The sequence below is a fragment of the Mercurialis annua genome, linkage group LG5 (genome assembly GCF_937616625.2).
Source record: "Mercurialis annua linkage group LG5, ddMerAnnu1.2, whole genome shotgun sequence".
NCBI classification, from domain to species: Eukaryota; Viridiplantae; Streptophyta; class Magnoliopsida; order Malpighiales; family Euphorbiaceae; genus Mercurialis; species Mercurialis annua.
This window is the reverse complement of record NC_065574.1, coordinates 53,914,593-53,941,586: the sequence shown is the minus strand read 5'-3', so window position 1 is coordinate 53,941,586 and position 26,994 is coordinate 53,914,593. Positions and strand designations below refer to the sequence as shown.

Below are 26,994 nucleotides of genomic sequence, written 5' to 3'. Positions count from 1 at the left end.
ATTTAAGTGAGATTGTGCTTCTCTGTGTTTCTATCTGGATTATTATTTGTGCTAGTCCTACGTGGTGTCTAGTATTCTTAGAGTTAGGGGTTGGAGCGATTTTAACGTATGATTTATTTTTAGACTCTTCGACTACTCGCGCTCCGGAGTCGAACCAGGGTTAGCTGTTTGCCAAGATCACGTGGATAAGCAAGCAGTGAGTTTGTAGTGCTATTTACCGCTTTATTAAGTACCGCAATTTATTTTAGTATTATAAATGCTTTTGAACTGTTTTAAGCGATTATGGATCTGGATTGAAACGAGCTACTCGATAGGCTTGTATCGAGACTGTGTGCACCGGTATATACTCTGGGATCGGCAGACTATGGTCTTGCTTACGCTGGTAATTTGACGAGGATTTGTTCCCGTCCACTCTGGGTTTATTTTTCAGTATGCTATGTCATACTTACGCTGGGATCTTTTCAATACTGTTTTCCATAATCATATTATATTAGTATAAAAATGTTTTGATTTAAGGGTTTTAAACTTAATAAATGTAAATAGTATTGCGAACTCATCTCAGTATATCTGACCCCGTTGTTGTAATACCCCGTATGTTTGACGTTGCTAAGGCAGGCAACGTGTCCAAATTTAAACAGTTAAAGCGGCCAAAAAGGGAATTATTGAGAAATAATTAAATAAAAGAAGACCCGAGTAGGTCGACATTGGAATTTTAATAATAATATTCCACAAGGAAAATGGAACTGGGTTAAAAGGATAAATGTGAGAAAAGTGGCTAAAAGTCCACTTTAGCTCAAAATTGGAAAATAAGCGTTTAGTTCCCGGAAAATAGAAATTAAATAAATAATTGAGGGGAATTAGTATTTATAAAAATAATATCGATAAATTGATTATCGATAAGTACTAAAATGAGATTTGGACAAAAAAGTTGGAAAAAGTGCGTTTTAGCTCAAAATTGAATTTTGAGCGTTTTTAGCCGGAAATTGCTAAAATAAACTTACAGAAATAGAATTATGAGATACTAAGGTGATATTATTTATTTGGACATAAATAATACAAAAATTTCTCGAGATCGAATGATTAACGGATTAATGGACTTAATTGAGCGAAAGAAAAGTTATAAAGCGAAACGAATGGAGGTGGCAACTTAAAGGACCTAAGGAGATATTTTTGACATGCTATATATAGCTATTACATATGAATATCATCACCACAACTTCATATTTCCAGAATTGAGTAGAGATAGGCTTCATCTTCATCTCCTTCCTCCTACTTCATGTCAAAAATTCAAATCCACCTACAAGCTTCGTTTCTCGTCCGATTCGCGTGATTCTTGCGGCAACGGAACGAGAGAGAGATTCTCTACTGATCTAACTCATCAATTTAAGGTAAAAAGCTCAATTTTTGGTTAGGGTTTTCGGTTATAGGGCTGTTTACGATTTAGAATTTTAAGAATGGAGTTTTGATTCAAAAATCTTTGAAAGCTTGTAGATTCTTCGTTTGATATCGGAATTGGGCGATTTTTGCGTCGTTGGAACGAGGGAAGGATTTCCTACTGATCTAGACTAACATCTGAAGGTAAAAAAAACTCAAATATCAGTTACGGTTTACAGAACATAGGGGCTGTTTTGTTGATTTTTAATGATGATACTTGATTCAAATGCTAAAATTGGTATTTATGAGATAAATTTATGAGTTGTGATGGATTGATTGTGAGTTGTAAGAGTTATGAGAATTGTGTATGTTTTAGGGTATGGTGGCAAGAATAAGAGGCTGAACTTTCCTTCCCCCGAAGTTAGAACGTATTTGATTTGAGTTTAAACGTAACACTACGAAGCTAGAATCGGTGTTAATATAAAATGAGTTTGAAACTAATCTATAGACCAAGGATTATTAGTGTTCATGGTTGTTTATGAGGGCTGCATTATATTGACACAAGATAATAATTTTGTTAAGATCTTAGTATTGACATGTTATAGTTGCGAAATAAGTTTACGTAAACTAGTTTGACGTTTTGCAGAAAATTGTTCTGCAAAACAGCCATATTGCAAGGGCAATATCTCGAGCTATATAGCTCCAAATTAAGTTCCGTTTGTTGGTACGGAAACTTAAGGATGTCGTCTATAAATGTCTAAGTTTAAGTTTCTGCTAGTTTGGCCTCGAAATGGCTCAAATAATTCAGAACATTATGTTGCGTATAGCAGCTCTGAAATTTGGACAGCCCCAAGTTATTAACTTTAGAGCCAAATTCCGACATCTTCGGGTACTTATCTCAGTCCGAGACCTAAAATGAAAGTTGTAGGCGACGTTCTGAACATTAAGAATGTCAATTTTATTTAGTGGTCGGACTGTTTTAAGTAAACGGTTTCAATAGCCGAAGTTGGCTAGAAACCTAGTTTTGGATTAACTAATTATAGTTAGATTGTTATTGATTCAAGTTATTATCGACTTTGCGTAGACTTGACGAGGCAACTACCAATGGAACCCGGAACTTACAAAACGCGACATCGCTAAACTATTATCGAAGGTTATGGATAGCAAGCGGTGAGTATATTTTACTCACTCTTATTATCGTATTAAAAATTATTTTATATATACCATATATTATTATTATTAAATGCATCGCATTAGTTATTTGAGTTGAATTGTTTGATTTGGATTGTTGGTATATGATTGAATTATATTCAATTTGTTTGTTTATGGAGTGAACTACATTGTATTGGATTGACTTGTTTGATGTCTGAATTATATTACTTTGCTTAAGACTTGTCAATTATTTGCCAATGTGAGTTTGTATATGATCCGAAGAAACGAGCTACCTATTGGGCGTCAATAGGCCGTGTGATCACCGGTGTTTATGAAAGTCTAGATATTCGTACATAGATACGTTTAATATGAGCTCATTAAATGTTGATCATATTTTTAATTATGAAATGGAATATGTTTGGGTATCGGAAAGGAGGATTATAATTGTGGCAGATACGAGGTAACTCGGTCGAACTATCTCGGGACCCGTATCTGGTGGGTAACTCGGTTGAACTATCTCGGGACCCACAACTTGGGATTAAGTAGTGGCATGATGTAACTCGGTTGAATTATCTCGGGACTATGCCACGTGGTAGCGGGTAACTCGGTCGAACTATCTCGGGACCCGGCCACTCGGACGATATGATTTGAATGTGATATGGTTTAGGAGAGGTTAAGGAGTTTAAGATTAAGGTTTCGATCGGATCAAATACTTGTCTTAAGTGAATTGTTTGCAATCGCTGTAATTGTATATGTTGGAATTGTTTGAAAATGTGATTGTATATATATATATATCTTAAAAAAAAGATGTTTTAAATGCGATGCTTATTTTGATAATATGGTAATTAAAGTATAACTCACTCAGCTTAATAGCTGACCCCCAAATAGTGTGTTTTTCAGGTACCTAGATTCTAGACGTCGCTAGAAGTTCGTCTTTAACCGGAAGTTCCTTTGGCTATGTACAGCCCCGACTTCCGTAGATGCTGCAGTAGTATGATGTCTGACCAGTGTCGTGGCCTATTACAGCAGTGAAATTTTATATGGTTTATAGTTAATGTCTGTTGTGTATATGAGGTCTGGCTACAATAGTTATCACGGAGGTAAATTTCCGTGATGTAATTTTGACATAGTGGTTTATGCCGGGCTAATACGTTCATGATACGGAAACGATAAGTCCGAGCACGTTGTATGGTTTTACCACTGTATATAAATGTATTTTTGTTTAAATGCGGTGTTTGTAAAGTCATTATATGATTGTTTATTGCGAAAAAGTCTTAGTGAATTTCAGGCTTGCTACGGGTTTCGGAACTATAATTCCCATTCCCTAGCGCCGATCGCGGCCCTCGATTTTGGGTCGTGACAGTTGTTTTCCCAAATTTTCCAGGTTTATGATTTGAAAGCTGGTCCACTCCGATCCTTTTATTCTTCGGAGGGTTATTTTATTTTGTATAGATTGTCAAACTGATTTTTATTCTTAGACCGCAGTAGTAAAACTAGAAGTTCATATTACATTAAATGTTTGTCAGATTTGTCTGACTGGCTTTATTTTATGTTTTGACATACTTATTTGTTTAACTCTGGTTATTTATTAATCAATGTAAGTAATTACATTTAAGTTGTTATATTACTTTGTATGTTTGATTTTATCCGCAAGGCTTGCTACGGGTTTTTGTACAACCATACCCATACCCTAGCGCCGGTCGCGATCCATGAAATTGGGTCGTGACAGTTAGACTTCTCCCAATCTTTATAGAGAGTCTTTTGTTCATCATTACTTGTTTCTGTAAGAGGAGCTGGCTCTTCAATTTGAAGAGCCAAATCCAAATCAAGTACTCCCAAGGTGAATTCAACTTTCTCTTTCCATTCTGATAAGTTGATTCCCGTGAGAAGTGGGACAAACGAGACAGATGATGACAAATGCGCAGGAAAAGATGCTGCAATTTGTAGAGATTCATTAAATTTTTTAAGGCATTTAATAGACATAAGCAACATATAAAATTTGAATATATATGACAAGAAAATATAGTGCTCCTATGGGACGTCACTATAAATTCTACAAATAATACCATTAAAAGTCATTATATTCATCATACATAATTAAGTAATATATTTACTCTAATTAGACATAAAAAAAATTGTGGATTTTCTTAGTCTATATATACATTACTTCTTTATTATTTATCAAAATATAATTTTTAATTATCTGTGGACAGTTAATTAATTCATATATTGACTAATAGATCATAATAATAGTAATATAATATATAATAGAAAATTCTTTAATTGATTAAGGTCACTATAATAATCTTAACATTAAGTAAATAAATAAATAAATAATGCGTTATATCCTTTATAGTTTTCTCAGTTATGATAATGGTGCATTAAATATAAAATATTTAATTAAAACAAAACAATTAAAAAATATAAATTAATAATTTTCACTATTGTGTATAATGTGATCATGTCATTCACGGAGACTTTAAATAAACTCCAGAAATAAATTTGAATTGAAAAGAAAATCAAATTATTAAACTGTTTAAAAAAAAAATCATTCACCATAAATAAAGTTGGTTTCGTTATGAACAAAATTAGTAGATTTAGAATCATAACCTTTTTTTGTTCAGCATAAAGTTATATTTGTTACTAAAAGAAACATAATAACTAGTGGCCATGAGATTGTGAAAGACATCATTAATTCGGAAACAAACCATCACGCACAATTAGAAAATACCCAATGAGTTATTAAATTTGCGGCAAAATAGAAAACGAATAATAATTTCTGACAAACGTCTATATAATTTAATGGACAATCAAGTGTTCGTTTACCTAAACTCCGATACCACATGTAAGTTAATTTACATGACCCCTAAAATTTTTGAACAAACATGATAATCATAAATAGACTAATACAAAGGAGAGATAGAAAAATACCTCCTTCTATAGCGATTACGAATGCGGAATAATAGAATAAACACTATAATGAAGAGTTTCGGTTTCTCTCCTCTTGCCTATAAATCTTTTAGTTATGTGTTTGTTGGTGTGATTTTGTGATGGTCCAAAAGCACTATATATAGGAGAAGAGAGGACCGAAATTCCAATTAGGATTTCCCCTAAAACTTAATCTCAACCGTCCATCAAGGTAGAGTCATAATTGGAAAAGATCTCCTATTTAATAACCAAATCAATTAGGTATATCTTACTTCCTATAGAAAATAAAATTCTTAATTAGATCACATTACGGGAAAAGAAATAGGCTTGAGGGTCAAGTAAGGACCCTTAAGCTATTTTCTTACAGATATTTTTTTTAAAAAATTGGCGGCGCAATATTAGCTGTGCCGTCATCAAAATACCCTAAAAGGTTAAACACCTAAAATATCCCTAAAAAATCTATTAAATCCAACCCAATTTAAAAAATACAAGCCAAACTCAATAAATATATATCATTCTTCATACATGGAAAGATATTTATATTCAATCAAAAGGATCTGAATTTATCATATTCATCCGAGATTCATTACTATTATTAAGATGTGAAATTAATTTATATAGATATATGAACTTATAAATTTGAACTAATTAAAAAAAACATTTGATATGTTTTCATTTATTATTTGTTAAAATTATTAAATACAATTTAAAAATAATAAATAATGGTAGGAACAGCAAAATTATTAACTAAAAGCTTAAAGACATTTCGAGTAAGAATTAAAAAATAAGGATAAGTTTATCAGAGAGAGAGAGACAGTTCGAATAAATTAGTGTAAATTATCTTTTTTTATATATATATATAATCATATTGATTTAAGTGGCAATTTACCCTCTCAACTTGTAAGTAATATGCAATTAGCATATAAACTAATTTTATGGGCAAATTAGACATAAAGTCGGTGATTATGCTCAATTAACTTATATTTTGACATTTTGTCTCCTCAACTTGTAAGTTAATTGTCCTTTTAATTGGTAATTTTTCCTCTTAATTTATAATTTAAATTGCAAAAATAGGTTAATTAACCATAACTACTAACTTTATGACTGATTTGTCAATAAAATTAATTTATATACTAATTGTTTGTTGCTTATAAATTGAGGGGACAAATTATTATTTAAGTTGAATCATATCTATAATCTCCTTTTTAATTTAAGTATGGAGTCTCTAAATTTGATAGAAACAAGTATTATATGTAAAAGAGTAATTCATACTTGTTAGATAAGAAAATAATATTTATGGGTATTGTGGGAACAGATTCCAACGTTTCACTTTTTAGCAATTTAAGTATGACGTTTAAAACGTTACGAAACAAATCATAACCTTTTCATTTTTCGCATTTTATACTCTCATCCCGATTCCGTTCATTTTGTCATCTTTTTTAGATTTCAGAGTGTAAAAATGCAAAACGTTGAAATTTTATTTGTAAAATTTTAAAATATAGAATTAAATATGCTAATAATATAGCTGCCACAGATACAAATAATGGCTGAAAACTGCTGGGCATAAAATGTGAAAACTAAAAAGGTTATGATTTATTTCGTAATATTTTAAACGTTAGAATTAAATCGAAAAAAAATGAGTGTTCGGATTTGTTTTCCAATATTTGTTTATTTTAATGTTTATAATTTTTATATTAGTTAATGATTAAGTATGTTAAAATTAATACTATTTAAAATACTGCAGTTGCTAATAATTTCCTGAGTTCACATAAGTATTTTTACCATATGTTCTTAAATTTTAAAAATTGTTGTTTGATGTCGGTACGATAAAATCTGCTCAATTGTTTTTAATAATTTAATAATTGCTGCTTTATGTGCTCCAATTAGTAAAGAGTCCGCCGATGGAAACTAAGAAAACGAGTTGTTTTTCATACCTTTTCTGCAATCTATAATTATTACTTTACTCTCAATAATTCAAATTTAAGTCCCACCCAAATCCCAACTCAAACCCCCACTTTTTACTCAACTTTATCCCTTAAATTAATTTTAAACTTAAAACCTAAATGGACCAAATCATGTGATTCTCTGCCAGTGCCAACCATCACTCTTTCTTAATTTATTTTATAAACCATCTTAACTAATCTAAAATAATTAATACAAGAATTTTAAATAATTTTTTTATTAATGCTTTGCCATTTCGTTAACCATTCTAAAATTAAAAAATATTTGATGAAGATCTTTTTAACTTTAATCAATAAGTTCTTTTAAAAAGTATATATCAATTTAATATTAAAATTTCTCAATATGAATCATTAAGAAGAAAAATTAGAAATAATAAAGAAATAATGAATATAGATGATAATATAATTATTTTGGAACTTCATTAAAAACTTAATATTTAAATAAATTAATTATTTGATATAATATCAGAATTTATAATTTATAATTTAAATATCTAAATTTCAATCTTTAATAAATTCGTTTAATTAACTAAATATATAAAAATACAAGTATGTCTATTAACAGCTTGTACTTATATTTTTTCATATTTTAAATTATATATATATATATATATATATATATTGATAATCAAAAAGAGAGACCGCTTGTGGAGAAAATAAAACCACGACATCAACAGAATGTTGTCCAACGCTTATACAAATGTTTATATTTTTGTTTATATTTTAAATAACTTCAATAGATATTCACGTATGATAGACATTAAAAAATTGACTTTTCATCTAAAATTTTGACTTATTTATTCATATTTATAATTTTTTTGAGAGGACATATTTATAATTATTAAACAATATTGACATTTTATCTAAAATATTGACTTATATATTTACATTTATTTATTTATTATATAAGTATATTTGGAAATTTATAGACCACCCACCCCACCATCCAACTCCTATCAAAAAATAAATAAACTTCCATATGAATTGATGCAAATATACCCCACAACCCTATCTATCTATATCCTTCTTATGCCAAATCATCTTATTCAATGAATCACTAATTAAACCCCACATCAAAATAAAAATAAATATAAAAATTAAACAACAATTTCTCATTTGTTTTTGAAATTTAAAAACTCATCATTCACAAAATGACACTTGCCACCAAATTAAAATAATATTAATCCTTAAATCTCTCAATTTAAACCCAAAAACCAAATAAAAACAATTAAAATCCAGGTAAAGTAACAGACAACAGTCAGGAACACAGAGCAGAATCTAAAACGCCATTTTTATAGTGGCTGGCTCCTCTTCTTCTCCAACCTGTTCTTCAACTGTTTACTGTTTTTTTAAACAAAGATCTAATCTTTGGCCTACTATTTTTAATTTTGTGAGAGACCCACAAAAAATTAGAGAGAAAAAAAGTGAGATTAATTATTAATAATCATGCCATCAGGTGCAAAGAAGAGAAGAAAAGCAGCTCAGAAAAGGAAAGAACAGCAAACCAATAATAATACTAATCCTCAAGGTTTAATCTTTTTTTAAAATTTGTTTAAAGTTTGCTTTTTGGGTTTAATTATTGAAATCTTGTGTTTGCCAATCTGTAAACTTTTAGATTTTATTATTTGTCTTTGAATCTGGGGTATGGTTAGGTGTATTTATTTGTTGGTTGATATTGGTTTTTTTTATTCTTAATTTTGTTAATATGGGTATTTTTCTGATTTTTCATGTTCTTTGGTTGATTTTTTATTAAGATTTTGGAGTTTTTGTTGATGGGATTATTTAAAGTTTGCTGTTTTTTCTTGTTGTAGCTTGAATTTTGATTGAGGTTTTTTAATGGTTTGTGACTTTGTGTATGTTGGTCAAATTTGGTGGTTGTTTATTTAATGTTCAATTTATAGCTTAATTTTGATTTGAATTTATTAGGGTTTTCAATTGTGTTTAGGATTTTGGGTTCATTTCCTTTTTTAACTTGGTTTGATTAGAATTATGAGGTTGTTGGTATATGTGATGGACATTTGTTGATTCCTTTTGTAGATTGATTTGAAATCTCTATTTTGACTATGTTTTGAGTCATATTTTTGTGTTTTTATCAAATGGTATCAGGTAACGATGATCCGAAAAGCCAGGATGAGAGGGACAGTGATGGCGGGGATGTTGACTCCCCGGCTTCACAGGACCACCACAACGAGGAGCATCCATTTCGTGAGGAGAGTGAAGATTTTGAAAAGAGAGAGCGGTCGGCGTCTGTTGAGGGAGTCTCTAGTGATGCACAAGGTAACCGAGTTGGAGTAGAGGATGACGGTGTTGTGAAAATTGAGAAAGAGCTGGATTCTGAACAGGATGCCGAGAGCAAAGATGTTAGTGTGGAGCACGTTAAATCTGCAAAGGAGTCGCAAGTTGGAGATGACAGTAGCTCTAGCAGTAGCAGTTCTTCTGATGATGAGTCTCATACTTCTGTCAAAAAATTGAAGGAGGAAGCACATAATGCATTCAGTAATGTGAAAAAGGTGATCCTTGAAGAGATAACGCAAGTTTCTGGAGCTAAAAAATTACTCGAGAAAGCTAATGGAAACTCCATTGTGGAAACTGTCCCGTCTGACAACTTGGATGAACCTCCTGTGCCCCTGTCTGAGATGGCAAAATGTGTGATGGAAGATGCTGAAGTTGAGAGCGCAAAGGTTCTGGATGTGATTGAATCAGTGTTGAAGGAAAATGAGGATAAGTTGCTGCCGAAATCTAATGATGTTGGGGTATCAAATAGTCTGGTTACTTCTGATATAAATGGAAATGAGAGTAAGATATCGGATACTCATGTTTCCGAAACTACTATTTCTGTTGAGAAGAGCAAACATTCTGAGGCTTCCGGTGGTACTGTGAATGGAAATGAGGGCAAAATGCTGACACCATCAAGCGCTCATCCTTCTGAAGCTGGTAAGAATGCAGTTAAAGCCAGAGATGATGAACCGTCTGAATCTACTGAAACCCAGGTATTGTCTCTTGTTTATATCATTTTACAGGTTTGACATGTCATGCTATTTCCATTATATTCAATTTGTATCCTTGCATTGACAAATGAATGCTTCGCCTCTTTTTGTCAATTGGCATGCAGCCTCTTGTATCTTCAGTTCCAAGAGTAACTCAGAGGACCTCCTTCATGAATTGCTGTGGTTTACTTGATCTGTTTACAGGCTCCGACAGATAGTTTCCGGTTAGTATTATTATGTTATATCATTTGCATCAGAGATCAGCCTTTTGTTTTACATAACATAACTGTTTGCTATTTAGATATTATAGTTCAAGCCTTTGAAGTGAAACGTGTAAATTTTGTATCTGTAATGCTTCATTCTGATTGTTTTATTTAACTACTCATCGTCTTGATAAAGATTTGTGATTCTTTAATTCAACCTTTTGTAAATTATCAGAGAATTCATTGTGTTCCAAGTTCATTTCTTCAACTTCGCATCTTATTAACGAATATAGAAATTTATATTTTCTCTGGCTAAAAGACATGAATCATTTCTAACATCTATCCATTTGCATTCTAATGTAGAAGCATGATGGTGCACCCGCGCGCTGAGAAGCTTGCAAATGCTGCTTAGAGAAATTTGTAGCAGCTCTCAGCTTGGTATCTCCTTGAAAATTTTCTCAAAGAATAAAGGGAAAAAAAAAGCTAGATAGACAGAGAACTACATACAAATATTCAAATAGTGATATTACCAATCTTTTTATGCAGCTCAGTTTATTCTGCATTGCCTAATGTTGATTTTTTTTTCTCGTGTTCATAGACGGTGTGTTGTATCTACTTCATGTTGCGTTAGTTCTGGCGAATGCGTGAATCTTGAAAGTACTAGTTTTAGTATGAGATCTTTGTTTTTCTTTTATTATTATTATTATTATTATTATTATTGCATGAATTTGCTTTCCTGTTTGAATTTGTGATGGCTGGATAATTATGTTCTTTTAGTTTCAGTTTGTTGGTTATTATAAATACCATCTTAGTCAAATGGTTTGCTTGCTACTCTATGAAAACTTATCGAATTTTGCATTTACGTTACTTTATTCTTGAAAAAAATTCTTATTTTTCCGGTTTTTTTATTTTGGCGTTGGCGTTTGCGATTCCGTGCTAATGATTGTGCTTGAAGATGTTTTTAAGCTTGTATGATAAGTTGGTAAGAACATTCTAAGAAATGTTGGGGTTTTGGATGATTCAAGTACAAGAATAAAACTAAATTGTTGCTCACCACTTTTTTATTGAATAATAATTGATACAAAACCAATCAATTCACACCAATCAATCAAATCATAATACATCTAATTCTTGTTCAATCTTGTGCTTTGCAAAGGAGAAAAATCAATTGAAAAAAAAAACTGAAAATTTTCGAGACACAAACACATAATCATGAACTCAAACTTTCAAGTTGTTCATCTCTTGTTTGTAGCAGCACTATGAATGGCTGCTATGTACAGTAGCTGTGTAGCTGATAGGATGATGAGAAATGCTTCCATGGTTCTCTGCAACAAAAATACATAATGTTAACTTTTCCGATAATGCATATATGATTTCGACATGTTAGGGTGGTGTAGTAATCAGATTTTGTTCTTACCAGACGAGCGTTCCTGTTGTGAAGCTCAATCTCTTTGCAGCCAAAGCTATACAAGAAAATGGTACTTGTGAGCACAAAAGTTTAAAATTACATTGCACAAAAGTTTATCGAAACTTACATTTCAATGTTTCATTTCTACTTTAAGCATTTTTCTCTAAATATTTTGTTTTCCATGAAACATAGGTTTACAATATAGGGTTCTAAAGTTATTGAGCAAAGGGTTACCGTGATTCCTGAACTTGAGTGTCAAGACTCAAGGTCAGATAACTCGTACTTAGCTACTTTAATCAATAAAGGACGATAATATCTATTTTAAGATCATTTAACTCCTAAATTGTATAAAATGGACGAGTTCAAAGACCACGATGACTCAATTTGGGAATTAATTGATTCCGGTGCACAATTTTAAGTACTGTCATGACCCCTTTGTTCAAATGTTTTTGGCTGTGTTTATTGCTTACCCCATAGCGAGGAGAGTGAGAGACCAAGCAATGGCAGCAACTGAGGCTGCAGCCGGCAAGCTATCGGCAGTCCAAGAACGGATGTGGTTAAGACCAGCTAATGCAGATGCAGCACCAACAACTCCAGCAATCAGAGCAAACATCACAAAAAATCCAGTCGCAGCATTTCCCATCGGAAAGTAAATCGGTGAGAAATGAGCCGGAAGACTAAAATCAGGTCCTGCAATTTACACATTATAGCACACGAAAACAGAAAAATACTCAAAACATTCGAACAGAAAACAGCAAAACAATATCTTTTACAATTCGAAGTTTCGTAACTATTAATTTCTGAAAAAGTTTTCGTGCCTTTCAAGTAACAGCAAAATAATACTTTTTTACAGTTGGAAGTTTCATAACTATTTGTGAAAACGTTTACTTGCATTTCAAGTAACATCAAAATATGCAGATAATTACCTATGATGAAGCCATGATCAATAGCTCTGTTCATAGCCCAGCTCCCAATCCCCAAAATAATTGCATACATGCAGAAATTCAAAACCAAGAGCAGAGTGGCAACAGGTTTCATCTGAGTATTAGCCATTTTTCTTCTGGATTATGAAACAAAAGCTGAAGAAATAGCAGAAAAAGTATAATTAAAGGCTAATTTTCAGGTGCATGTGTTTTGTGGCAGGAGATGTTAGGGTTTATAAATGGCACAAACAATATAGAGAACTAACTGTTCGAGGTTCTTTGCTTGAGAATGGTGGTGCTTCAAAAATTTGTTCTGTAGGGTTGTAAAGGTGATGATGCTTAATGATTAAAGCAAGGCTCAATAACCTAAGATTCTTGCTTCTTTTTGTTTAATTATCCATTATGGATACATTTGTATGCTACTTTTGTTTGATGATAGGTGTTCTTGGGAGGAAAAGTTTTATTCCTTGGCAGATGTAAAGAAGGTTAGGCTGACCCCTTCTACTAGTTCTTATTTTCATTCAAAAGAAAAATTGTAAAGAGTCGTTTCGGTCCTTAAATTTTATACGTCGGATTTATATAAATTAAATTTGATGTATTTTAATAATTTAACCGTTAATTTTCCAACATAATATAAATTTCATCTCTTGTGTTTTCAGAATATGTAAAAATAAATTGTGATTTTATTATTTAATATTGAATTTCAATATATTTATAATTTTTATATAATATCTTATATCAATTCTAATATATCTATGTTTCATATCTCAAGAGTAAGGATATCAAAATGGGTCATGAACATAACCTGATTTGCCAGCTAAATTTGGCAAATTCGGATTGCAATTTAACGGGTTCATATCAAAAACGTGTTATCCAATTTGTGACACAATATAAATGCGTCGTGTCGAAAAGTTGTTTTTTATGTACTCTAGAAACACATGAGTGGATTTAATTGGTATTATCTTAAAGAATTATAGACTAAATTGTCATAATATATCAAATTTGATTTATATAAGCCTGTCTTACAAGTTCAAGGACCGGGATGACATTTTGCTCAAAAAGAGAGCTGAAGCTATGCACGGCTAAAAACGCTGCGTTTTACAAGCCCAAAGGGATTCATGACCGTTACTGTAACAATGCGACCATGTCACACTCTCGCGCCATTTTTCGAATTCATAAAATTCACCCCAAAACTTTCCAATTTCCAATGTTTATCACAAAATTTTCTAAATCATGTATTAATGTCAAGTATAGTACGAAAATTATTATTTCCTCTTGCAGAAATTTGCTATCTGATAACTTGAAGAACCAAAATTTAGACCAGGCCCGTATTATTTTTGACAAAATTCCATCTCCAGATGCGTATTCATACACTTTAATGATCAACAATTATGCTAGAAATGATAAGTTAAGTGATGCACTGTATCTGTTTGATAAAATGCCTGTGAGAGATATAATTTCATGGAATTCAATGATTCAAGGATGCTTAGATTGCGGGTATCTGGGTATGGCTAGAAAGTTGTTTGATGAAATGCCCGAGAGAAATGTTGTTTCTTGGACGACAATGGTGAATGGGTATTTGAAGTTTGGGAAAGTGGAGGTTGCTGAACGGTTATTTTGGGTCATGCCAGTTAGGGATGTTGCTGCGTGGAACGCGATGATTTATGGGTTTTGCGCGAATGGGAGAGTTGAAGAGGGTTTAAAGTTGTTTGAGAGGATGCCGTCCAGGAATGTTATTTCGTGGACTTCGATGATTGGCGGGCTTGATCAGAATGGGAAGAGTGATGAGGGTTTGTCTCTTTTTGGGAAGATGATGATGGAGTCGGGTGTTAAGCCTACTTCGAAAACATTTGCTTGTGTTTTGACAGCGTGTGCTAATGCCACGGACTTCAATTTGGGTGTTCAGGTTCATAGTCATGCTGTTCAGTTAGGATATAGTTTTGATGAATTTATATCAGCCTCATTGATAACCTTATATTCGAACTGCAACACAGTTGAGAATGCTCAACGGGTTTTTGATGAGACGATGTCTAAAAATGTAGTTATATGGACAGCTCTTTTATCTGGATATGTTTTAAATAGTGAGCATGAAGATGCATTGAGAGTTTTCAGTGATATGATAAAGATGGGTGTTTCTCCAAACCAATCTACAATGAGCAGTGCTTTTAATTCATGTCGTCGGTTAGAGGCTCTTGATAGGGGTAAAGAGATTCATACGGTAGCAGTTAAGCTAGGTTTGGAAACTGATGTCTTCGTTGGCAATTCTCTAATAGTCATGTATAATGAATGTGGTAATTTAAATGATTCTGTTGCTGTCTTCAAAAGAATTAAAGAGAAAAATGTTGTCTCTTGGAATTCAATTATCATTGGGAGCTCACAGTATGGACATGGCATGTGGGTTTTGATTTTCTTTAACCAGATGATACGTGCAGGTGTAGACCCAGACGAGATCACATTTACTGGATTACTTTCTGCTTGCAGCCATTCTGGTATGTTACAGAAGGGGAGGAGATTTTTTCAGTATGCTCAGCAATATAAGCCGATTGAGCTGAGTCTTCAGCATTATGCTTGTATGGTGGATATCTTAGGTAGAAGCGGGAAGTTGGACGAAGCAGAGGAGTTAATAGAAAATATGCCTATGGAAGCAAATTCTATGATATGGCTAAGCCTCCTTAGTGCTTGCAGGATGCATTCTAATGTTGATGTTGCTGAAAGGGCTGCAAGACATATCTTTGCCGTAGAACCACATTGTAGCGCTGCCTATGTTCTATTGTCTAATTTATATGCTTCTGCAGGTAGATGGGCTGATGTTTCCAGAGTAAGATTTAAGATGAAGCAAGTAGGCATTGTGAAACAACCGGGGTCTAGTTGGGTGGTCCTAAGAGGAAGGAGACACGAATTTCTTTCCGGAGATAGGTCTCACCCTCTCAGTGAGAAAATATATGAAAAGTTGGATTGGTTGGTCGGAAAACTAAAGGAATTGGGTTATGTTCCTGATGGAAGATTAGCTTTACATGATGTTGAGGATGAGCAGAAGGAAGAGATGTTATCTTATCACAGTGAAAGGCTTGCAATTGGATTTGCTTTAATTAGTACTGTGGAGGGAAGCACAATAACTGTGATGAAGAATCTTCGAGTATGTGGTGATTGCCACTCTGTAATTAAGCTCATCACAAACGTTACAGGTCGAGAGATTGTCGTCAGGGATTCTAGTCGTTTCCACCATTTCAGGAACGGTAATTGTTCTTGTGGAGATTATTGGTAGAACAAAAGTTTTTGCAAACAGATTCTCGCGGATGATGTGGAATTTCTTGCTTGTGAATTCACACTATAAACTCAAATGTATTTGGGTTAAAACCCCAATAATCTTGTGGAATGCCTGAGAAGATCTTACATCAAGGTCTGTTCCATTACATTAAACATTTGCAAACAACGATTGATCATGAGCTTATTATTTTACTTACTGTTGCCTTTCTTTAATAACAATAAGAATAGTTAAAGCATTTGTTTTTCTGCTTGTTAATTCGTATATTCTTGACTGATTGGATCTTTCAGGCTCTAATGTTCGGCTACTTGATACACCTATTTTTCGTTGGTAATGTTTCCGAAGCTAGACCTCGATATGGCTGAATTGGGTTTCTGCAACTCGTCCCTATCCTCACAGAATGATATTCGAAGATAAAGGTATTGATGGGAGATTCAATTTGGTAGACTTAAAGCTTTCTAGAATGCATATGTATGTTTGTTTTGACATTGGTGATCATATTGTGCCCATAGAAATACTGATATTATGATATGTTTTTACTGTCAGGGGGGAGATTAGCACTTGTGAGAATGAACATGACATCTATGGATGGAAGTGAAGCTGTTACTCAATTACTGGGAATATTCAAAGCTCATTCTGCCATTAGATTTTGAAAGAATGTTCATATCAGCTGGAGGAGAAAGCAAGATGAGCTTCTCATTTAATGCTTACAAGAGTTTAGGAATTATAGATAGCATAGCGATTAACATGTTTGTGTCATCGTATGTAGTCTGGATGACAAAAGTTATTGTTCTGAACCAACTAATGCTAGACAAAACACTAAAAATAACAATGTTTTAACTAAATTGTACTTCAACAGAAGATGATACAATCTCATCTCCAACCATAATCGTATGCAATCTGTAAGCTTAGATCCTTGTTGGCTTCAATGTCATTGCCAACTTTGCAGCTCTCGTTAGAAGCCTTTCTCCACTATCTGTAAGATTAGATCCTCGCCGGCTTCAATGTCATTGTTTTTGCTGCTGCTAAGTTCTATCACCAGATTTACTTCTTCAATTTCTGCTTTTTGTTTTTCATCTTTTGCCATTTTATTATTCCACAAGGAATAGTCAAACCATCATGTCTTTCCTCAATATCACAAGCAATATAGTGCAGATAGAGGTCTATTGTTTAAATCATTAATGTTTTCAGCCTCTTCAATATCTCACTTTTATAATTAGTTAATAATTTTCTACTTCTAAGCCATTTTCATTAAAATGTAAATTATGCTACTGTTACTAGTTCAGTGCTAGAACACATAATGAATATAAAAAATATTCCAAATTGCCACCGTATTTAACACTGTTACATTAATCAAAATTTATAGATCCAAAACTGATAAACTAAAAACTCGCAACATTTCTAGGTTCAGCTCATTCATCTTCCTGGCTACGTAACCTAGCAAGCTTGTTGGTTACAACAACATCAAGCTGGGCAGCTCGCTCCACAATATCTTTCCTCTTCCTTGTGGACACATCATGTGCAATTTCAGCACAGTAAGTCCTGCAAAGCATGACAAAAAAAAACATATGCAATTGTAAGCATAAAGAAAATAGATTCTTAAACAACATTAACCAGGTATAAACTGTCCACAAATCACCTGTTATGCATCATCAAGAGTTCAAGTTCTTGGACATTGTGAACAACAAACTTCTTGAATCCATTTGGAAGATAGTGTCGAGTCTTCTTGTCTGAGCCGTATCCAATATTTGGCATCAACGTGACACCTTTGAACTTTCTTCTGACCCTAGAGTCAATACCTTTTGGTCTGCGCCAGTTTTCCTGTCATTGATGTTATCCAAGAAAAGTAATTAAGCAAATCTAAATACGCAAAGTTGAAGAATTAAATGCAATTATTGATACAAGTAAAATTATAGATGTAAACAGAGAAAAAGTAACAGAAAGCCCATGGAAGAAAAGGGCTAACTGTGTCGCAAATATCTGTAAACAATTGATTTCTGCCCTTAAAAACGAAATGTCCAGCTATGGAAAGGCAGGACATTAGATACCACGGGCAACAAACAAAACACTGAAAACAGTTTTAGAAAAAACATTCATCAACTTTTGCAATCTCAGCCGAAAGATGGTGATTAATTGTGTTCATCACAATAAATCAGAACAAATTATTAAGTTGCATCACTGATTACAGCTAGAACTGAAAATCGACCTACATATTTCTGCAAAACGAAAACTAGACTCCATTTCAAATAGAAAAAATAGTAAGAATATAAGCAATAGAGATCAGATGGTAGTGCATGTAAAATATTCATCATCCAATAGCAGACATGATGGGTACATATCATCACACCTCATTGCTTATACATCCAAAACTCAAACTTTACAAAAACAAATCGAAAAAATAGTAAAAAATACTAAAAAGGGATCAGACAACAATAAAATCTCACCATATTTCAAAAGAAAGTAAGACTGGGTGTCAAATAGCATCTTCATATCCCCACAAATCAATTAAAAACAGGAGCAATATAGACAAAATACAAAATTATATCATAAAAAAACAAAAAAATAAAGGAATCTCAATTAAACCCTAAAAGGAATCAGATAAATGTAGTGTTTATCACCAGCTTCATATAATAGAAGTAAGACTGGGTGTCAAAAACAAATCATCACATCCCTTCAATTCAACCCTAACTAAATCAACACATGTATAACACAAATTAGGTCACATTAAACTAAATTATCATTCGATTTTATTGTTAAAAGGATCAGATTATAAGGTCAATCACCAATTTACATTTACACGTATGCAAATGCACGTAAGACTGGGGCGACAAAATTCATCATCATTTCCTTCTAATCCAAACAAAATATTCATACGGAATTGAAAAACAATTAAATTTAGTTTTTATATACCTTGACGGAGATCTTGCGATCCCACTGTGGCCTCTTAAACTTCTTGACTCTCTTCTTCACGATCTTCTTTGTCAGCAACGGAACCGCCATTTTTCACCGACTTACCTGCAGTAATAAGAACAAATACAAAATTAGTTAGTTACATTTGATGATTAACTTAGCTGAAATCTGAGATGAATTAGTGGAAGAAGCGGTACCTGACTGTGAATTAGGGTTTCTGCTGATACGCCGACGCTTCAGATGTGAGATTTAGGTTGAGCTGTTATATATAAGGGAGATGGTGGTGTTGTGTGTTTTTAGGGTTTGGTCACTGGTTCTGTACATTTTGGTGTCGTTTTGAAGATCTTTAGATCGACGGTGATGAATGGCTCTGATTTTGGAGAAGTAATGCTACGTCGTTTTATAGAAAAGATGAAATAAAAGACCAATTCGGCCCACAAACATGGGCCTTTAGATAATACTACCAAGCCTTTATGAAAAAAACAAGAATTTTTTTATATAAAAATTAGGATAACTGTGAAACTATCCAAAAAGATACTTATTTCTAAAAATACTCTATAGTCTAAAAGTTTATTTTTAAGTAAAAAAAATAATCAAGTGCTGAGGGTATTTTTTTTTAAAAAAAAAATTTGGCAGGTTTTAGACGATTTTTATGATTTTCCCTATAATTATCTGTAAATACATATAATGATATCAAATTTACTTTTAAAATTTCAAAAAAATATTATATTTGTATCAAAATAAATCTTTAAAATAGAATTGAACCGAACAAAAAAAAAATCTATAAAATAATTTATACAATTAAACATGTTAGGTCGACAATTCCATACATTTTCAAGTACTAGACTCACATTTAACTTGTTCATTGTTACTGATCTGTAATTTCCATAACACAGATCTTATCAAGAGGGCAGACATTTAAGACACTGTAAATTGAACTGCAAAATTGGTATGAATTGGGAGATGACGGGATAATATCAGTCCACTCTTTGTCAATCAACTTCACATGTGAACTTGGCTTCAACATTGTATGAGATTGGAGCTTATCCATCTGCTGTGTCAACAATTTCATAGTATTTGTGGAGATTATCATGTGAAAACGTTCCTCGGAATCTTTCGTTTCTTCTTCGCAGACTACCGTGCCGATTTCAGCTTTACATGACTCAACAAACCCAACAAGTGGTGCATTTCCAAGTAAATAATTTTCATTAGCACTGCATACCTGGAAGCAAGAAGTTAAAAGGATTAATATGATGATCAAACATGGAGAATACAAATGCGTTTAACTGCACACACAGCAAGCATTCGAGAAAATTACACACATATGTGCTCAAACAACAGAGAATATTCAAATATTTTGTGTTTAGCTCAATGTTTCTTTCATGATAAAGCTTTTTGTGCTGGAACTCTTATGACTTTACAATGGTCAGCCATGAGCTTTCTTTACTCGCTCATGTGAAATTCAAAATGGAAAATGCGACCAGCATTGGTAATGCACCAAACAAAATCATAAAGGTATATCTTACCTCGAAATATTCCACGCCCATTTCGTTGAGATTCTGTGGAATGTCATGTGCTGAAAGCAAGCTTATTATACTGCCAGATCCAACTGGTGCTTGCAGTATTTCCCATGGCGACTTCATCAAAATCTTGTGTGTGCTTTGTTCTTCATTTGTACTACTAACTACGGGAAGCTTTTCTTCTTCCAAAAACCACACCTGTAATCGTTGAAACCGTTAAGAAACAGATAGCAAAAAGAAGAAGGCTCGACGAGAATACCTATATTTAGCTAATACTCGACGGGATAATCTATATTACGTTAAGAATATCTTATTGCTTAAGTGCAAGTGGGGTGGACAAAAATTTGTCATTCTGCAAGGACCATCATCCAATTCGCTAAGGATATTTACTAGTCCACACTGAATTGATGGCTTTGAACCATGAAGATACATAGCCATTTTCTCAGGTTGAACTCTAAACAGAAATTAAATGCGTCCATTCTATTAGAGCATCTCCACTCATGTGCTAAACAACCTCACAATGCTATAATTTAGCATTTAAAATAGAAAATACATATCCATTGTTGTGCTATTTCTTGTGCTAAATTTAGCATATGTTAAAACTTGTGCCAAATTTGTTAGGAAGTTTAGCATATGCCAAATTCTAATATATATTCAAATTATTTACAGATTTAACATTAAGAATTTGTGGAATAAATTGTTCATTATTGATAAAAAAAGGACTCCACCGTGATTGCTCTTTTTTGGCTAAACTTTGGCCAAGATGATTTTTCAAGATTTACAAAAAAAAAAGAACAAAGAAGCACAATTCGTTTTTATTGATTGATTTAGAGTTAATCATCTATTTAGGTTTTAGGGTTCATATATTTGAATATTTGGTTGAACTTTTATGATTATTGAATTTAAAATAAAATTAATTATAAAAATATAGATTTAGCATTTCATTTTAGCATTTTGCAATGGAGCAAAATTTAATAATTTATGCTATATTTAGAATTGTGCTATTTTTTGTGCTAAAAATAGCACAAATATAGAACATGGAGTGGAGATGCTCTTATGACATGAAAGACTTGCTGTGATTCACTACAATACTTTTGCGATCATCAGACTGATAATGCAATATATAGTAAGACTATCTCATGTCCTTTTGGTTTATAAACCAAGGACAGGCAAAGCCAGCTCCAGGCTACTACTAGCTTTGTAATCACACCCAAAGGCATCAAAACGTATTCGGGTGACCAAATGTGTGAAACGGAAAGGGTATCCAAGTGACAAACCTTGGTAGTATCAAACCCAAAATACTCATAGTCTGAAAACAGCTTTTGCAAAGACTGGAGTTCTTGCGTTGGGCAAACCAAAACCAAAGGGACAAGAGTTCGGTCTTCCATCTGCAGTAAATACATGTTTGTCAGACCATGTTTTCCAATCTCCCGAGAAGGTTGGTTAATCAGATAATGCCAGGTACAAGAATACTTTTATCATTACTATTTTAAGTTCAACATTTATAATCAAAAGTCTTAAATATTTAACTTAGCAAAAAATTAGTCACAATTCCTCCTCATCGTATCAGAACAAATCAGAAGAGCTTATAAATGTAAATTTAAGAACAAGTGGCACCTTTAAAAAAGTCTGATCCCCTGAAAGTATTTTCTGAAGCCAGGAAAACGTTGAATCCTCACTGCTTTCAGAGCCGACAATGTCAGATCTATTGCTTATTCCCTTCTTCTCAATGTCATTCATCATTAAGACGATACCAACTTTGCCTTTAGACAAAAGACTCCGTCCTTTTTCTTGCAACGTTAAACTTGAGGTTGATTCCTCTTTACTTGCATAAGGAATGAGGGATTTCTTTGATAGCTTCAAAGAATTTTTTATTAGATTAGTTCTTGTGGCATTGATCAACTCAGACAGCTTCCATCTGCATTTAACAGATGAAAAGTATAGGTAAATTCATCTGACCCCTAACATCATGTTTAGAAGAAGAGCTACAAAATGTTTATAGGTTTATGTTAATAACACCTTAGCTTCATCCGATCAATGCAATGTCGGACTATTGGAATTAACAGTAGATAACACCACAAAGTGAAAGACAACAAGACCATTGTTGATGTGTTTTCTCTTAAGCTAAAATTTCTAAAAAAAATGCATTATTTGTACTTCTTACTAGCATGGAAGCAAAAAAAAAAACAGGGGTATAGTTTTCTACTTTTCTACATCAATAAAATAGTTGGGTTCACAAAGTTGCAAAACAGCTTCAGATCAACAAATCAGAAAACTTCAGTCAATCTCCAACTTCTCTACAAACTGAAATATCAAGAAACACACAAAATGAATACGGTAAAAATCACCTCTTGGAAGGTATCTCTATATTTTGCAGCGCCTGCTGAAGCAAATTAGAATTTACACTAACAATCTCATCTGCCAGCAAGCTCCTTTGGGACTTCTCTCCGTATCTCAATCCATCAAACACATGCTTTTGCTCCATATCACATAGTTTCTTTTTAGCTGCTATAAGGCGTCTTTGAAACTTTTTTCTCTCTTTCCATTCCTGCAAATTTATCAAAGGATGAGTGATTTTAGCCACATGAGCCACCCAGTGTTTCACAAGCTTTCAAACATTTACTTCAAAGATAACACTCCATCACAAACATTTACAGTTTCAATAGGCAATAGAATTTATATACATCAAACAAATAAAGATATCAATCAATGAGGATTAAGCATTGACAGAGAAGAACAAGATGTTATCTAAAAATTAACAAAAATGCATAAACTCAAAAATTTAGTTTGAAAGATTGTAAGTCAAGCAGAGTACAAGGAAGTATGCCTCACAAGCTGGCGTCTTTCTTTCTTGGACCTATCATCAGAGCGAATGTTTAACTCAAGTAATCCTTTTGGGGGTGTGATCCACATTTCTCTTTTAGCCATATCAACATCTGGAACAATAGCTTCGACAAATGGTACCCACACAAGGGGACCAGATACACCTTCTGCAGGCATTAACTTGTCAGCTCCTTCAGGCATATCTCCGGTTGGGTTGAGCATGACCTGCAAAAGGTCACCTGCTCCGCTATCGAAAATTTTAACGACACTTCCCACACATTCACCGGTTTCCTGGAAGGAGAAGTACAACTGAAGTCAGGATTCAATAAAAAGAAGATGAAATCAATAATAGAAATTAAAATTAGCTAACACTAATTAGAAGTGGCCATGCATTATTAGTAATAGAACATATCTCACAGAAAACAAACAAAAATTAGCTAATGAAACATTGACCAGAGCAGGTGAATAGCAGGAGAAGGAAAACATAGATAGACAATGGTCTTCAAAAGCTGCAATTTTTAGCTAGTTGCTTGCATAATTAATGTAAAAACTATAAGTAAAATAACTTTCTGACATTGTGTCAAAATGTTCAAACCTTAAGGATCACTTTCATGCCTACAAGATCACGAGTGTAAAATTCTCCTTCTTCTAACTCCGGCCTATCATCTTCTCTCACAAGTAGAGTAGACCCAACAAGCTGCTTTGCCTGAACCAGTCAAAATTCACATTAATAAGCATGCATCATATAAAGATTATAATTTTCACAGCAGTTGCCGCCAAAAAGCTACTAAGTTTTACACTCCATCACAAACATTCACAATTGCAAGGAAATTATTAGTTTTTCTGGTAAATGATTACTTTGAGTTCAGTAAGAAAGAATTCTAGGATCAATACATTAAGGAAAGCTTATATTCCAAAGACGGTTTGACTGACATGGATTGATCCAATATACAAGTCCACAAAAGCATACTCAGAAGCAACTTGTAATATAAACTCAAGTAGATTCTCCTCCAAAATAAAAACCATACACTTCACATGATACTCTACCAATCATACTAATATTTTATAATAATCACAGCTCATTTGAATATCACTGATGTCGTTTCTCCGTAAAGCAACTCTTAGCAAATTTTCTTCCACATGACATACAATCTCATTATGGCTTGTTTTACCTGTTGCGTCCTAATGTTTTTGGCACAACACATGCATGTTTCTTTCTAAGGTTCCAATAAAATGCATAGAATGTTAAATTATGAGCTACGCTATAATCCGAAAAGTGAAGAAAACATTTTATCATCAATGTTCTATGTGTTAGTAACAACAGTATGTTAATATCACTAATACCCAGCTAGCTAGCCAGATGAACAAACGAAATTATCTAAATTCTATGGTACTTTCCACAGTGTCATCTCGACACATTATGCAAACATTCAACAGACATAATCAATTATGAATAAAACAAGTAACGCATACGATCACCTTTCTAAACTCACCTGATCCACTGTGTCAACTCCCCCAAAACTAAGTATCCAACTCTTCTTCTGTCCATGGTGTCCTCTTCCCTCAACCAACTCAACTTCTTGAATTACATCTTTCCCATAAATCTGCTGCCTTAACCATCTTCTCCCAGGCTTTAAAACACAAAACACAAAATTACAACAATGCACAGAATTACATACTAACCAAAACCCATATATAGAATGAAAAAAATCAAGTCTTATTTTCCCATCTTTTACCGCCACATCTTTTTTTTTTGTGTTGACGATGACTCACTCCCCCGAGCCGAAGCCCAGGATAGCTATCAACCCCGGAATGTAGACGGCCCTCAAGCCCACAATTCCGGGCTACAATGGCCAACAGCCCAATCTCAACCACTCCAAAAGAGCGTAGCCAGGGTTTGAACCCGCTACCATGGCGCCCAGATGGCTCACTAAACGAAACCCGTGCGGGAAGAAACGATACATAATTAGAAAAAGAGCCATATACTTGCCTTGGAAAATCGTAGTTCAGGAAAATCAGTACTGGGTTTAACATAAATTTCTCCTTGAAGTCCATGAACACTGGATAAGTACCCAATTTCAACAAATTCTGACTCGCTCTTGGCAGTTTCAAGAACAGCAGCAAGCTCTTGAGTAGCTGAACCAAGTAACAAAAACCCAATTCAAAATGAAAGTTGAGAAATAAATTAAGCAATTCGAACCCAGTAAAGCGAGAGTACCGGTACAGTGAAGAGTGTTGAGGTGTAATTTTGACGGCAGTGGAGATGGGTAGAGACGGGTACCAAATGGATGAGAAGATGGAATCTTTGAATTGGTGATGAGAAGCGAAGTACCGGCGGCGGATGTAGAAGAAGAACACGTAGACGGTCCTCCTTGTAGCATTATCATCTCTGATAATTATGGCTCAATTTTTGTGCAATCGTATTAGATAAAATTTAGGGGGGGTTTGCGGCCCCTTCTTAAAATTTAAAGGGCTTTGTTACAGAGAGGTCTAAATTTAAGTGTCATGGTTGATTAATAGCTAATAAATTGATAATATTTCTCGTTTGTTGAAATTTTAAATTTAAATTTTTTGATGAGTCCTTGTATTAAAATAATATTAATACACGATGAAAATACGAAGGATACAAATAGCGCCCGAAAATTTCATAATTTGAATTCACCAAAATATTGGTGCTGCCAAATTTTTATTTTTATTCTATTATTTTATTTTTAATAGAATAATTGTTCAATTTTAATTTGTACTTTAGTTTTGATAAAAAAAGAGTTATTTTAATTAAATTAAATTTTAAATAATCTAGTTCACATTAACTATTTGATTCGTTTTTGCTCCACTCAGTCATAGGTTTATAAATTAAATTTAAAAAAATAAAATTGAATTTTCGAGGCAAAATAATAGGACCTGCTTACATTTTTCCTTTTCTGAATTTTTCTAATTTTCAACATGGATATGAGTTGATGAGAGCTATATAATTTTGATAGAAATATCATAATCTTTCTAAAGGAAGTCGCAATTGTGAGAGAATAAGCAAAGTTTGGATATGAATATTGTATACGGAAAAAGTGCAAAAATGATACTCATATATACCTCGTGTCTTTTATTGGCACTTTATGTATTTTAAATTTTAAATATGACCCTAACATTATGAAAAAGTATTAAAAAACACAAAAAAATGGACGCGTTAAACAGAAATGTGTACGACATCAAATGGAAATGTTAACGGAAAAGTCATTTTCTGATACTTTTTTAAGACGTTAGAGTTATTTTTTATATCAAAAATATGTGAGGTGTCAATATGAACTCAGGTAATATATTAGGATAATGTTTGCATTTTTTTCTATTGAATATGTCTCTAACAAAGTAGCTTTCACACGCTTATGACGCAAACTATATATTGATGACACTGATGTTGATATCACCTTTTCCACTGAAAAAGAATCTCCACTACACGACATCGTTTGCAGAATTTGATGTTAAAATAGTTACTACCCATTATATTAGACTTAAGTAGCAATTTGCCCCTTCAACTTGTAAGCAATG

The 26,994-nt window shown here is 33.1% G+C and overlaps 5 protein-coding genes, 1 long non-coding RNA gene and 5 other non-coding genes across 11 annotated transcripts; 3 read left to right on the top strand and 8 right to left on the bottom strand.

Annotated features, from left to right (window-relative positions):
• The first annotated feature begins 1,222 nt into the window (after positions 1-1,222).
• Positions 1,223-3,753, top strand: LOC126680489 (uncharacterized). The gene is made up of 4 exons (XR_007641183.1): positions 1,223-1,388; positions 1,485-1,578; positions 2,459-2,544; positions 3,415-3,753. It is a non-coding gene; the product is annotated as an uncharacterized LOC126680489 (long non-coding RNA).
• A 4,789-nt stretch (positions 3,754-8,542) lies between these two features.
• Positions 8,543-11,299, top strand: LOC126681025 (uncharacterized). Its single transcript, XM_050376390.1, has 4 exons — positions 8,543-8,943; positions 9,522-10,405; positions 10,528-10,626; positions 10,969-11,299. The coding sequence occupies exons 1-3, from the start codon at positions 8,862-8,864 to the stop codon at positions 10,618-10,620; spliced, it is 1,059 nt and encodes a 352-aa protein (XP_050232347.1). The 5' UTR covers positions 8,543-8,861; the 3' UTR covers positions 10,621-10,626; positions 10,969-11,299.
• Positions 11,300-11,638: 339 nt separating this feature from the next.
• On the bottom strand, positions 11,639-13,222 carry LOC126681026 (membrane protein PM19L). The gene is made up of 4 exons (XM_050376391.1): positions 12,940-13,222; positions 12,484-12,703; positions 12,023-12,068; positions 11,639-11,930 (listed from the first exon to the last, which is right to left on the bottom strand). The coding sequence occupies exons 1-4, from the start codon at positions 13,064-13,066 to the stop codon at positions 11,841-11,843; spliced, it is 483 nt and encodes a 160-aa protein (XP_050232348.1). The 5' UTR covers positions 13,067-13,222; the 3' UTR covers positions 11,639-11,840.
• A 681-nt stretch (positions 13,223-13,903) lies between these two features.
• Positions 13,904-17,142, top strand: LOC126682270 (pentatricopeptide repeat-containing protein At5g46460, mitochondrial). The gene is made up of 3 exons (XM_050377879.2): positions 13,904-16,336; positions 16,492-16,620; positions 16,748-17,142. The coding sequence occupies exon 1, from the start codon at positions 13,979-13,981 to the stop codon at positions 16,199-16,201; it is 2,223 nt and encodes a 740-aa protein (XP_050233836.1). The 5' UTR covers positions 13,904-13,978; the 3' UTR covers positions 16,202-16,336; positions 16,492-16,620; positions 16,748-17,142.
• Positions 17,143-17,502: 360 nt separating this feature from the next.
• LOC126682271 (60S ribosomal protein L32-1) lies at positions 17,503-19,457 on the bottom strand. Its single transcript, XM_050377880.2, has 4 exons — positions 19,309-19,457; positions 19,112-19,216; positions 17,841-18,022; positions 17,503-17,743 (listed from the first exon to the last, which is right to left on the bottom strand). Exons 2-4 carry the CDS (start codon positions 19,199-19,201, stop codon positions 17,614-17,616), a joined length of 402 nt encoding a protein of 133 aa, XP_050233837.1. The 5' UTR covers positions 19,202-19,216; positions 19,309-19,457; the 3' UTR covers positions 17,503-17,613.
• On the bottom strand, positions 18,306-18,388 carry LOC126685240 (small nucleolar RNA Z196/R39/R59 family). The gene has a single exon (XR_007643351.1). It is a non-coding gene; the product is annotated as a small nucleolar RNA Z196/R39/R59 family (small nucleolar RNA).
• LOC130015621 (small nucleolar RNA Z195/SNORD33/SNORD32 family) lies at positions 18,476-18,553 on the bottom strand. Its single transcript, XR_008790889.1, has one exon. It is a non-coding gene; the product is annotated as a small nucleolar RNA Z195/SNORD33/SNORD32 family (small nucleolar RNA).
• Positions 18,621-18,695, bottom strand: LOC126685259 (small nucleolar RNA U31b). The gene has a single exon (XR_007643370.1). It is a non-coding gene; the product is annotated as a small nucleolar RNA U31b (small nucleolar RNA).
• On the bottom strand, positions 18,793-18,872 carry LOC126685258 (small nucleolar RNA U31b). Its single transcript, XR_007643369.1, has one exon. It is a non-coding gene; the product is annotated as a small nucleolar RNA U31b (small nucleolar RNA).
• Positions 18,961-19,049, bottom strand: LOC126685257 (small nucleolar RNA U31b). Its single transcript, XR_007643368.1, has one exon. It is a non-coding gene; the product is annotated as a small nucleolar RNA U31b (small nucleolar RNA).
• Positions 19,458-19,889: 432 nt separating the features above from the next.
• On the bottom strand, positions 19,890-25,922 carry LOC126682339 (uncharacterized). The gene is made up of 10 exons (XM_050377986.2): positions 25,673-25,922; positions 25,445-25,590; positions 24,948-25,085; positions 24,050-24,160; positions 23,464-23,745; positions 22,980-23,179; positions 22,249-22,549; positions 21,909-22,019; positions 20,638-20,829; positions 19,890-20,333 (listed from the first exon to the last, which is right to left on the bottom strand). Exons 1-10 carry the CDS (start codon positions 25,839-25,841, stop codon positions 19,980-19,982), a joined length of 2,004 nt encoding a protein of 667 aa, XP_050233943.1. The 5' UTR covers positions 25,842-25,922; the 3' UTR covers positions 19,890-19,979.
• Between the last annotated feature and the right edge of the window lie 1,072 nt (positions 25,923-26,994).

Coding starts and splice junctions, on each gene's coding strand:
- LOC126682271 (XM_050377880.2), bottom strand. CDS start 19,201: ATGGCGGTTCCGTTGCTGACAAAGAAGATCGTGAAGAAGAGAGTCAAG. Junction 18,023..19,111: donor ATCGCAAGATCTCCGTCAAG/GTATATAAAAAC, acceptor CATCAATGACAG/GAAAACTGGCGCAGACCAAA. Junction 17,744..17,840: donor CTCTTGATGATGCATAACAG/GTGATTTGTGGA, acceptor CATGCTTTGCAG/GACTTACTGTGCTGAAATTG.
- LOC126681026 (XM_050376391.1), bottom strand. CDS start 13,066: ATGGCTAATACTCAGATGAAACCTGTTGCCACTCTGCTCTTGGTTTTG. Junction 12,069..12,483: donor CTCACTCTCCTCGCTATGGG/GTAAGCAATAAA, acceptor TTTCTTGTATAG/CTTTGGCTGCAAAGAGATTG. Junction 11,931..12,022: donor ACAACAGGAACGCTCGTCTG/GTAAGAACAAAA, acceptor TTTTTGTTGCAG/AGAACCATGGAAGCATTTCT.
- LOC126681025 (XM_050376390.1), top strand. CDS start 8,862: ATGCCATCAGGTGCAAAGAAGAGAAGAAAAGCAGCTCAGAAAAGGAAA. Junction 8,944..9,521: donor TAATAATACTAATCCTCAAG/GTTTAATCTTTT, acceptor AAATGGTATCAG/GTAACGATGATCCGAAAAGC. Junction 10,406..10,527: donor CTGAATCTACTGAAACCCAG/GTATTGTCTCTT, acceptor ATTGGCATGCAG/CCTCTTGTATCTTCAGTTCC.
- LOC126682339 (XM_050377986.2), bottom strand. CDS start 25,841: ATGATAATGCTACAAGGAGGACCGTCTACGTGTTCTTCTTCTACATCC. Junction 25,591..25,672: donor CAACACTCTTCACTGTACCG/GTACTCTCGCTT, acceptor TACTTGGTTCAG/CTACTCAAGAGCTTGCTGCT. Junction 22,020..22,248: donor GGGATCAGACTTTTTTAAAG/GTGCCACTTGTT, acceptor TATTTACTGCAG/ATGGAAGACCGAACTCTTGT.
- LOC126682270 (XM_050377879.2), top strand. CDS start 13,979: ATGACATTTTGCTCAAAAAGAGAGCTGAAGCTATGCACGGCTAAAAAC.